Genomic DNA, 12,500 nt, shown 5'->3' on the forward strand with positions numbered 1-12,500 from the left:
TGTCAGTATCACTTTCACGTTTTTGGTTCTAAACATTTGAACTATGAAAATAACAAATTAAATAAACAGTCACAGAAAACACAACACCTCCCACTTAAGTTGCTGATCTAATGATCTAGGCAACTTACCATAAATCCCCACACTCACATTTTTTTTTTTTTCTTTTAACACGTAGGTTTGCACAATGTCCACGTGTGAGTGCAACTGTCCAATGTCCAAGTCAATCACATCCCTTTGGCAGTTGTGTGGTGTACTGCCTGGGGATAAGCATGCTCATACATATTCATAAATGCACAATGTGATAGGTATGGTGGCAGTGCTAGGCTAGCACCAACCAGCCAACAAAAGGGGGTTAGGGGCGTTGACCAGGGTTTGGGCCAAGGAAGAGCTGAGTAGGTGTGTGTGTGTGTGTGTGTGTGTTTGTGACAAGTGGATTGGGCAGTGAGAGAATGAGAGGGGTTCAGGAAGAGGGAGGTGTCATGGCGGCTGGGGTGGAAGAGTTTGTTCCTCCACTGGGAGAAGGACCACCAGCCTTCTCACGTCTCTTCTGATGACTACCATGGGCAGTGAAGAACTCTTCTTTCGAAGGCCACCTGCCAGGGAAGTAGAAAGACCAGCACAGGTTGCAATATCTGCGTCCCTGACAATCCCTTTACTGTCAGGGTAGGCGGTCAGAATCCGGCCCAGACGAAACTGACCTCTCAGAGCGTTTGGGTCAGCAATCCAGACGAGGTCGCCGGCTTTGACGTTCCTCACTGTCCGGTGCCACTTGTGTCGAACAAACAGATTTGGGCCAGCTAGTTCCCTCCACTTTGCCCAAAACCGGTCTACTCCAATTTGAATAGCCCTTAGTCGACGCCAGGGATGGGTCTTTAGGTCAAGCCCACTGGTGTCTCCTCCAAGCGATGCTCGACCTAGTATTAGGGAGTTGGGTGTTAGATACTCAACCGAATCTTCCTGTACTTGAGCTCTGGCATCGATTGGGCGTTCATTTGTCAGGTTGGCTGCCTGATAGAACAGAGTCTGGAGTTCTGCCCATGTGAGAGACCCTGTAGCTTCACCAAGGCTTGTGAGCGCCCTCTTTAAAAGCTTTACAGCTGCCTCCGCAGCTCCATTCCTATGGGGTGCATCTGCTGGGTGAAACTCCCACTTCCACTCAGTCCCATTCTTCGCGGCTAAGTCTTCCATGGATGCAGCCTGCAGGCAAGCCAGATGTTTCTGCAGCTCACACAGAGCCGGCTTGGCGCCAATGAAGTTGGTGCCTCTATCGGACCATAGTTTCCTTGGGTGACCCCTCAGAGCAACAAAACGGGAATATGCTTGAAGGAAACTTTCTGACGACTGGTCATCGGTGAGGTCAGCATGGACGGCTCTTGAGGCCATACAACAGTAAACAATGCCCCAGACCTTCTTGCTTGTCCTTCTTTTAACAGTGTCTTTCACCTCAAAGGGGCCAAAAAGATCTAGGGTTGTATACTCAAATGGACTTGCTCTTTTTGTACGCTCTTGAGGGAGATCACTCATGACTTGTCGGCACATCTCAGCTCTTTGCTTTCTACAGGTAACACAGTCATTCAGTACCTTCTTAACTGTTCTTCGTCCCTGCACAATCCAAGCTTTTCTTCTAGTCCGTAGAAGGGTAGAGGCAACACCTTCGTGGTTTTCTTCATGTGCCTCCCTTGCCAGCAGGGTTGCTAGCCACGACTGGCATGGGATTAGCGGTACAGCCACTCTGTCCTTCTCCCAGCGTTGGATTCTCCCTCCGCAGAGCAATAGACCCGTCTTTTCCTCCCTCTGAACCACCAGGCGATCCAAGGTTGTGTCGCGGAACTCGACACCGTCTTGAGCTGCTAGAGCTAGATCTTTGAAAGCTGTTGCTCTTTCTTCCACAGACAGGCATGGTCTTGCCTCCCACTTTGACTGAACTGGGGCCTGCTGGCTGCCACCCAGCCAGGTTTCCACTGCTCGTCTTGTCCAGGCGATGGTCCCACTCAACCGTGCCAGTGAACTGAATCTTTGGGGGTCCACAAGGCATACAAGCGTAACGCTGGTTGGGCTTGACCATCTCCTGGGCTGGGCTCCTGCTGTGACCAGAGCCGAGAACGCCTTCCTCCGAAGCCCCCCAATCTCTTCGGTGACAGAGGGGTTGATCTCTCTGGCGGTTTTCATGGGCCAATCTGATTCAGGCAACTTCAAAAATCCAGGACCTTCCTGCCAGACTGATCCCTCGGCAAGCTCCTCACGGGATGCTCCCCTTGTGACGAGGTCAGCGATATTCTCTTTCCCTTCGACCCACCTCCAGCTATCCACAGGTCCGGCCTTTTGGATTTCTCCAATTCGGTTTGCGAAAAAAGTTTGAAAGCCATAACTATCCTTCTGGATGGCTCCCAGGATTGTCTGACTATCGACAAAGTGGGTCCACCGATCGACCTTGATGTAGCAATGCTTCTCAAAGTAGGTCTTCAGACGGGTTGCAAAGACAGCCCCGCACAGCTCTGCTTTGATGACATCACCTTTCTGGTCCAGCGGGGTGAGCTTGGCCTTTGATTCGACCAGCTTCACTACGACACCATCTTGTTCCGTCTGCCACCGGAGGTAAAGAATGGCTCCGTAGGAAGCTTCACTGCCATCAGAAAACGTGATCCCCATCGGGCGGCCTATGGCTCCATGGGGTGTGAGGCTCCTATCGAATCTGACCTGGCCAAGCCCCACATACTGCTCAAAGAGTTGTACTGCCGCTTCTCGAAGACGTGGCGATAGAGGATCATCCCAGGTGTCCTTGGAGGGACGGTCTTTTCCTGCTTCCTGAAAGGACTCTCTTATGAGCATCAGTCCTCGTTGCTTGGCAGGTGAGGCCAGGCCGATGGGGTCATAGAACCCTGCTATCTGACTCAGCAGCATGCGCCGGGTGAGGGGGTCAGGGGTGCTATTTCTGATCTCATCTTCCCGTAGATCCAGTCCGGTTCTCATCTTTCCTCGCCTCTTTGAAAAGTTCACCGACGTCAGCACACGGAGTTTGTCAGCTTCGGGTTCATATCCCACTCCCAATGCCTTATTCTCTTCATCCCTCACCTGGTTGGGGAGGATCAGGGTCTTGGGCTCCATTGACCTGACGTTGCTGGCGTCAGTAGGTTTTTCACTCCTCCCACTTTGGCCTGTCAGGACCCAAGGCTTAAGGGAGAAGCCGCCTGCTTTTAGGATCTTTTCCACTCCTTTGGTCATCCTAATCAGGGTTTTTAGGTCATCATTTGATGTCAATATGTCGTCAACATAGCAGTCCTCTGTCAGGATCCGGCGTTCTGCAGCCATGGACGCGAACTGGGGCAGGTTTGCCGTTTCTCTCATGGCAACCTGAGCAATACACCCTGCAGGCTTGTCACCGATGTTGACCCTAACAACCGCAAATACACCAATTTCATCTTCGCGGTCATCCCTCCAGAGGAACCGATGGAGATGTACTTCTTCATCCTTCAGCCAAACTGAATTGTACATTTTTTTCACATCGCCAAGAGCAGCATACAGTCTGCTCCTGAATCTCAGAAGGACACCACGGATTGGGTTGAGAACGTCTGGGCCTTTGTGAAGGAGATTGTTCAGACTCATCCCTTTAAACTCCTGGCTACTGTTCCAGACTATCCTCACAGGCGTTGAGCTAGAATGAGGGTTCGGGGCGACCAGATGGCTGATGTACCAGATTGGTCCGTTCCAACCCTCGATCTCTTTCTTTGTGAGCTTGATGGCTGCTCCTCTTGATACCATCTTACGGATCTGCTCTCCATATGCCGCTTTCCACTCAGGCTCTCGTGCCAACCGAGCCTCTGTGTTCAGGAAAGTTGCTTCCACCGCTCTGCGGTTATCTGGCAGAATCGCTGGGTTGGCTTTCCATGGGTAGGCCGCATCCCAATGTGGGCCGTCGCTGTGCTTGTCTGCTAGCACATAAGAGAGGCAGTCCTTTATTTTTTCCAAGTCCCTTTCTTCTCCAAGAGTCATCTCCTTGCCTCCCGGTGGACACTTGCTGCACTTGCAGCTGCCGCATTTGGGATCGCACGCTGCTCCAATACTATCCCACTTAAACCACTCAAACACCTCTTTATTTGTGGCAGTGGTGCTGCTGAGGGTCACTTCTTCCATCCTCGTTGAGTCTTCCTCACTCAGGTATGTGGTGTTCAAAAAGACCTCCTTGTACACCCTTGAGGATGTTCTCATGGTCCTTGCAAAATGAGTTTCGGACTGGTGCAGTGTTAGGTCGACCACCTCAAAGAGATCAGGATGAGTGCCACCAACCGTTTTGCCCAGTGGGCCATCCCAGAGGACTAGATCTCCCTCCATCTTGAACGGCTGTGGAACTAGGCGACCTTCTCTGTGGCTGATCAGAAGATCAATGTTCTCAGGACGGACCAGCTCTTCTACTGCAACATCAGGAAAGCTCTTTTGTAGTTGCTGTGGGGTAACAGACTGACTTATCTCAGCAATACTCTCCAGGCCGTAGCAGAGCAGTTTGTGTTCCATTACAGTCCCTTTGGTGGTCTTCACTCTTAGACGCAAGGAGTACCTCTTTGTTGTGACCGTCTTTGTCATCCCTCCGATTCCGTGCACAATTAGCCTGATGCTCTCACCAATCAGTCCAAGGCGCTGGGCAGCGGTGTGAGTGACATAATTGGTGTCAGAGCCAAGGTCAATAAGAGTGCCGACCAGCTGACCTGAGTTAGTTGTTACTTCCAGCAACATCATTACCACCGGGTACTCTTTCAGTCCACCTCCAGTAGTGCAGATTGTGGTTGAGGCTTTGTTGGAAAATGCCTTCCTAAATTCTGCTCTCAGTTCTGGTGTGACGTTCGCCAGGAGCTCTTCTTGCCGGCTGGTCAGGCCGAGGCCTTTTCTCTCCATTCTTTTGGTACCTTGCTGCTCGCTGTAAGCATTTGTCTCCCGAGTGGTGGACTTGGGGCAGAGCAGATAGTGGTGAGACTCTTCTTTGCGGCAGTCCATTTTACTGCATAGAAACTTTGAGTTACACCGGCCATCCTTTGGGTGGAAGCAGAGGCACTGATTGCACATCCCATGGGTCTTTAGATGGGCCTTTCTCTTCTGAATATCCATCTCCCTGAAGACTTTACAAGCAAACAGCCTGCCAGCATGTGCCTCATCGACACAGGCAGTGCATGAGGCCCAGCGCGGCTTCGACTGAGACTCTCTTTGGCCTGAGGTGGCTTTGGAGAAAGCTTTCTTGGCTCCTCTTTCTTGCTTGTCTGCCGGGCTTTTCACAGAGTAGCTCCCCTCTCCGGGGCTTGCCTCCAGCTGATCTAACTCCTCCAGAATCGCCTCCTGTTTCTTCAGGAAGCGCAGTAAGCAGTCGAAGTGGTTAGGTGGAGCAAACCCTTTCATAACCTTGGACTTATGTGTAATCCATTTCTCCTTCAGAGAGCTTGGGAGCTTACTTTCGAGGGACTGTGCTACCCAACGGTTCTTCAGAACATCCTCTTCTCCCAGGATCACAAGGTTGCTAAGGGCCCGCTCCACTACCTGGATGAGCTCAATTGCTTTTCTGGGGTTGTTTCCCCTTACGGGGGGTAGGCCTTGCACCTCTTCGGATATCCTCAGGACGATTTTCGCCTTGTTCCCGAAGCGGTTGTCGAGGCGCCTGAACATTTCGGCTGCCGATGCACAGCTGGACAGAACCAACTCTTTCTTCACCCGGTCACTGAGACTTCCTAGGAGGTGGAACCTTGTGACACCAGCCGTCCTCTGTGGGTTTCCCAGCTCTTCCAGTTCTTCCCACTCAGCCTTCCACCGGTAGTAGTCGGTCATGTCTCCTGAGAATGTAGGCAGGCGTGTTCTTTCAAGACTGATCTGTGGTCTGAAGCCTCTGATATGATCTGAAACAGTGATCTGTGGGATGCTTGGTGGTGGTGCATTAGGAAAGTTTGAAGGCGCCTGTGCTTTTCCATCAGCGCTTGCTTCTTCAACCTCTTCTACCCCGTCAAGCTCTTCTATACGCTTCAACTTTTGCCAGTTCCGCACCCAGTCTTGCCGTCTGTTCTCCAGCTTGTATAGCTGTTGCTGGTATACTATCATCTTGGACCCCGAGATAAGACTTTCCCAGTCAAGCACCTTCCGGTCAAGCATGTTTATCCTCTCCACGAGGCTCTCTCTCAGGACTTGAAAGTCTTCTTTGGACAACTCCTTTAGGACAGTGTTCTCAACTTCTGCACACTTGTCCTCTGCACCATCAGCATACAACTTCAGTTCGACATAGGCGAATTTGGTCCATAGTGTCTCCTTAGCGAGCTGAAGTGTTTCTGTGTATGTGGCAAGACACATCGCCGTCTTCTCCTCTGCATGAGCCGCTTCTTCTTTTGCCTTTTCTTGCTCATTTTCCACTTCTCCCAGAGCATCGACATATTCGAGACCGATATCATGCACCTTTCCAAAGTCTACACTAAGTGCCCTGATCTCGTCGATGAGGGCTCTTCTTTCAAAGAGATCGATAGTAGAAGACAGCCTTTTGGCTTTTTTGCTGAAGATGGTTTGTGCTGTTGAGCGCTTACCTTTAAGGGCCTTTAATTCCACTGAATCCATCTTGCTTTCTTGCACTGGTCAAGGGGCTGTTACACTGAGAGGTCTATTCGGCCTATTTCTCTTTGTGCAGTGCTCCTTCACTGGTCAACACTGATAGGATGGTGGAGGCTCTTAGCTTGATGCGCAGTTGGTTTATTACTGTTCCGTTTTTCCACCCAACGGAAAGGGGCAACCCGGTGCAAAGGATATTACTCAGTCAATTCAACTTCAATTTTCACTTCTGTTTGGTTTATTTGTCAAAGCAGTTGTAGAACAGTAGTGGACAGCAGATAGTAGTAGACAGTAGGTAATAAACCTAAAAGTTAAGAAAACTTGTTTCACTTGTGTGCACAAACATCATATTTCATTCATCACAATTTCCCAATAACAATAAGCAACAATAATAAATAACATATCAATTAATATTCTACGATAAATAGTGTTGCAATATGAATCAACTATCAACATCATACATTCATCAAATTCAATATAATATTACTAATAAATATATCAATTGTAATTTATAATAAATACATCATATACAAAATACAAATATAAGTCATCATATTTCATGTACACATTTCATATCTCAACTCATCTCAACCAATCAAGCTACATACTGGAAAGTCTATGCAAAAGTGCATTTAGCTGATCACTGCATTAGAGAACTACAGCTCCCATGATGCCCGGCAGTAAACTAAATAACTAAATTAACTTTATCAAGCGTTCGTAGGCTAAAGAAAACAAGCAAGGGAGGATATCAAGTCCAAAAGCCAAACCCATGTCCATGAACTCCACCACTTTACTAACCTATAACTTCAGCACTATTTATAACGTTTGGATTTTACCGGAGCACATCAGAATCACGTTAAACAACACACGGGAGCAGACAAACAGTGCAACGATACAACATAGCGGTAGCAAACATGAAGCGGACAACATGAAAGATAAGAACCATGAGAGCTTACCAAGTGCTGCAACCGGGTTGAAATACAAACATTTTTGAACAGAGGTGATTTTTGCTTCCTTATCACTGGTTGGGCACTAGGTCACATGTTCCCAGGACACTTATTTGTTAAAGGGGCATGACACTACGCTGTCAGTATCACTTTCACGTTTTTGGTTCTAAACATTTGAACTATGAAAATAACAAATTAAATAAACAGTCACAGAAAACACAACAGTGTGTGTGTGTGTGTATGTGTGAGGGAGTGAGTCTGTGTGTGTGTATGTGTGAGTGAGTGAGTCTGTGTGTGTATATGTGTGAGTGAGTGAGTCTGTGTGTGTATATGTGGGTGAGTGAGTCTCTGTGTGTGTGTGTGTGTGTGTGTGTGTGTGTGTGTGTGTGTGTGTGTGTGTGTGAATGTGTCTCTGTAAGAGTGTGTGTCTCTCTGTTGGAAACATAGACTAAGATTGGGCCATCTCCTAAGCAACAGTCTGCTGCCTCCCCCCAAACCTCCTAATCACTGAGTGAGTGTGTGTGTGTGTGTGTGTGTGTGTGTGTGTGTGTGTGTGCATGTGTGCGTGGGGAGGGAGACATTTTTGGATGATTATTGGATGAGTAGTATTTATTGTTACACCAGGTTTATTGCTCGTAGCTTGACTGTTCTCTCCCTTGTAAGTCGCTTTGGACAAAAGCGTCTGCTAAATGACTAAATGTCAATGTAAACGTGTTTACGATGTGATGTTAAAGAGACATTTTCGGAGAATTTCAACCAATGGTTTAACACTTCGCCACTCCCCCACATACGCAGCCTCACGTGTGAAGTGTTAGGATTAGGATTAGTGTCAACATACCTGTCTGTCTGTGAGTCATCTGTCAGTCTGTGTTTTGCGGGTCATGTAATATCACACACATTTAAACAAATGATGACTCTCTATTCAGCATTAGTGCAGTGTAGGACAAACACAAACATGAATGCACACACACACACACACACACACTGTGTGTCTGTCACTCCCCCTGCCTGATGTTTGGGATACTTTTGTCTTTTAAAAATTAAAAGTGACTGACCTCTATCGGTCTCTGTCTCTCCGCGCTCTTTCACAGGTCACCTGTCTGCAGGACTTCTTTGGAGATGATGATGTTTTCATCGCCTGCGGCCCTGAGAAGTTCCGTTACGCTCAGGATGACTTCTCCCTCGATGAGAATGGTGAGGAAGAGTGGCTAGCTGCTAATACCTCATGTCTATGTGATGTTTACTAGCTGCTAGCTGATAATACCGCATGTCTATGTGATGTTTACTAACTGCTAGCTGCTAATACCGCATGTCTATGTGATGTTTACTAACTGCTAGCTGCTAATACTGCATGTCTATATGATGTTTACTAACTGCTAGCTGCTAATACCGCATGTCTATGTGATGTTTACTAACTGCTAGCTGCTAATACCGCAGGTCTATGTGATGTTTACTAACTGCTAGCTGCTAATACCGCATGTCTATGTGATGACTAACTGCTAGCTGCTAATACCGCATGTCTATGTGATGTTTACTAGCTGCTAGCTGCTAATACCTCATGCCTATGGAAAGTTTACTAGCTGATAATACCGCATGTCTATGTGATGTTTACTAACTGCTAGCTGCTAATACCGCATGTCTATGTGATGTTTACTAGCTGCTAGCTGCTAATACCTCATGCCTATGGAAAGTTTACTAGCTGCTAATACCGCATGTCTATGTGATGTTTACTAACTGCTAGCTGCTAATACCTTATGTCTATCTGATGTTTACTTGGTGGAAGACAACCTATGTCGACAAAGCTATGTAGCTAATTAGCTAGCTGACTCACTACCATTATGTTGCGAACTAGTCACAAGCTGAGCTTATACTGCTTGGGGTTGTTCAATTTGTGTTTGGTCCCGAAAACCTCACAACACATTTGACTGTGCACCTGTACAGACAGACTACTGACCTGTAGAGACTAATATCCTTGACATACTGACCTAGGATTACTTCACAATATGGAGGCAGCTCCACTGGTAGAGCAAAGTGCCACACACACACTCTCACACACACACACACACACACACACACACGCACACACATAAACACACACATATTTACACACGCACACACACACACACACACTCGTTTAATGTCTCTCTTTCCCTCCTACAGCTCACATTTCCACAGGCGCTAAGCCCAAGTGGGGAGGGTCTCCTAACCAAGGTCAGTGCCCTTTGACCTCTGAACTCTGACCCGCTGGCATGGTTGAAGGTCACCATCAGCCTAGAATCATCTTTCCACCACTAACCAATCAACTGGTTTTGATTATTGATTGAGTTACTGGTTTTGGTTATTGATTGAGTTACTGGTTTTGATTATTGATTGAGTTACTGGTTTTGATTATTGATTGAGTTGCTGCTTTTGATTTTGCCCAAATTTACCCCAACAAAGTGATGCTTCAGGGAAATTTGAGGGAATCTGTGGGAATTTGAATCTTGAGTTTCTGCAATATAATGAAGGTTAAATAATCAGTCCTAGTGATCACCTCCCAATACTGAAGAATCATAAGGAGCTGATAAAAGTTGACATCTTTTATATATAATAATCAATCAATCATCATCAACTGAATTAGACACCATGGATGTTCATACCTTGAGCTATTGACTCATGCAATCCAAATGATCTCCCTCATTCTTTGACCCTAGCCAATCATTTACCCAAAACACTAATTTACCCAAAACACTAATTTACCCAAGACAGTCATTTACCCAAGACACTAATTTACCCAAGACAGTCATTTACCCAAGACAGTCATTTACCCAAGACAGTCTTTTACCCAAGACACTCATTTACCCAAAATACTCATTTACCCAAGCCAAGGTACATTCATTAATGCCGGCATCTATGTAAGCCATCTATGGTGTGGCTAGTTATGAAACCCAAAATATAATGTACGATTGTGTCTATAACTCTGTGTGTGTGTGTGTGTGTGTGTGTGTGTGTGTGTGTGTGTGTGTGTGTGTGTGTGTGTGTGTGTGTGTGTGTGTGTGTGTGTGTGTGTGTGTGTCCTTATGTCCAGTTGTATCTCTAACTCAGTGTGTGTGTGTGTGTGTGTGTTCTGCAGAGTGCCGTATGAAAGGAGTGAAGCCTCCGTCTGGTAGGCGGGGCTCGGCTAAGAGCCCAGGCCCCATTCGCCGCAGCAAATCCCCAGCTGAATCAAGTGAGAACCTGATTGGTTAAGACGCATAACCAACCATAAACAGCATCAATGCAAACACACACACATACACAGACAGATACACAAACCCACACACACACACACACACACACAGTCAGATACACAAACACCCACACACATACGCACACACACACACACACACACACACAAACACACACACACACACAAAGGACTCACAGTCAGTGTGGACACATGCGTCCAATTTCCGATTTCAGTCCGATTTAAATTGGATATTGGACACATGTGACTCCCCAGAACTAGATTCATTGTGTCCAGCTTGAGTCCGACTGGACTCCGATGTAAACCCCTGGACACACGATTCGATTCCGCTGGGAATTGGACTGGGCGCGCATGTGTCTCTCGAAACTAGATTGAAATTGGACAACAACAACTTTTGCACGTGCTTGAGATCGTGCCCACAGACATATACATGCATCATATATGTCTATGATATGATAATCGCTGCTAGACGCTCAGTTCTTGTGCTCCCTCTCATTCACGTTGAAATACTGAAAGCGAAACTGAAACTTATAAACTGCAACGCAACTGTTTGGGACAGAATGCGCTAATTCAGTGAACAAATATTTTCATATTACTTTTTCACCAGTTGTTAGTCATGTAATCCTTTCATATCGATGTGAATCAATCAATACTAATACAAATTTAACTGTGGTGTGTTTTTGTTTCATTTCACAACGTATTTACTGTATAATCAACGGTAGCAGATGTAAACATTCCGCATTTGATTTGAACTGACACGGCCAAGAACTAGTTGTGTCACTGCCATGTGCTTAGAGATAGAGCAGTTAACCCCCCATGGAGACCCCATGGAGAGAATTGAATGGGATCGAAGTGCTGCCATCATGTGCCCGCACTGAGTGTTGATGCCCCCATAAATGTGTTGAAGCCTGTGGACAGGAAGTTTAATCCCTGCTGAAACACACGCTGAAACACACACTAATGCACACACACACACTAAAACACACACTGAAACACACACTGAAACACACACACACACACACACACACACACACACACACTAAAACACATGCTGACACACGCTCCATCAGCTCAGCAGTTCCATTTGAGAACCCATGCCATGGGGATTAGTTTTTGGGGAGAACTCAGTCTTGGTCTTTTCATTTTGTAAGTATTTTCCTCAAATGTTTTCTGGTTGTTGAAGTGTCTATGCCTACAGTATGTTCTGCAAACTCCTCAACAAGGGGAGTGCGTGATTTAACTGTTTATTTTCTCACAGACACACACACACACACACACACACACACACACACACACACACACACACACACACACACACACACACACACACACACACACACACTCTCTCTCTCTCTCTCTCGCTCTCTCTCTCTCTCGCTCTCACACACACACACATTCGCACAACCTGCTTGATAAAGATATTATCTCATTCTTGGCTTGGGTTATAATCACACACACACACACACACAGTTATCCGACTACTTGGCCTTTACTAATTCATGGGTCCACGCACACACACACACACACATAAAAATGAGGACAGCTTACCTCGTCTTTTGTTTGATACAGACGTAATCCAGATCATCTGGTCTGGATTACCAAATAATGTTCCTACTGTGTTGTCCAAATGATAAGATTAAACGTGCAGACGGACACACACACTCATAATAACACACAGACAGACAGACAGACAGATAGACAGACAGTAGTGATGGGAGGGGGAGAGAGAGAGAGAGAGAGAGAGAGAGAGAGAGAGAGAG

General features: G+C 46.8%; 1 protein-coding gene across 1 annotated transcript in view; it reads left to right on the forward strand.

Moving 5' to 3' along the window:
- The window catches only part of LOC308378559 (neuronal migration protein doublecortin-like), a gene marked incomplete at both ends in the record, with an annotated part of 34,334 nt that overhangs the window by 18,740 nt on the left and 3,094 nt on the right, over nt 1-12,500 (forward strand). Inside the window, 3 exons of the mRNA XM_080855500.1 lie at nt 8,606-8,708; nt 9,675-9,725; nt 10,627-10,722. Of these exons, the coding sequence (XP_080711626.1) occupies nt 8,606-8,708; nt 9,675-9,725; nt 10,627-10,722 (250 nt within the window). The remainder of the gene's footprint in view (nt 1-8,605; nt 8,709-9,674; nt 9,726-10,626; nt 10,723-12,500) is intronic.

The sequence above is a fragment of the Sprattus sprattus genome, assembly GCF_963457725.1.
Source record: "Sprattus sprattus genome assembly, chromosome: 1".
NCBI classification, from domain to species: domain Eukaryota; kingdom Metazoa; phylum Chordata; class Actinopteri; order Clupeiformes; family Clupeidae; genus Sprattus; species Sprattus sprattus.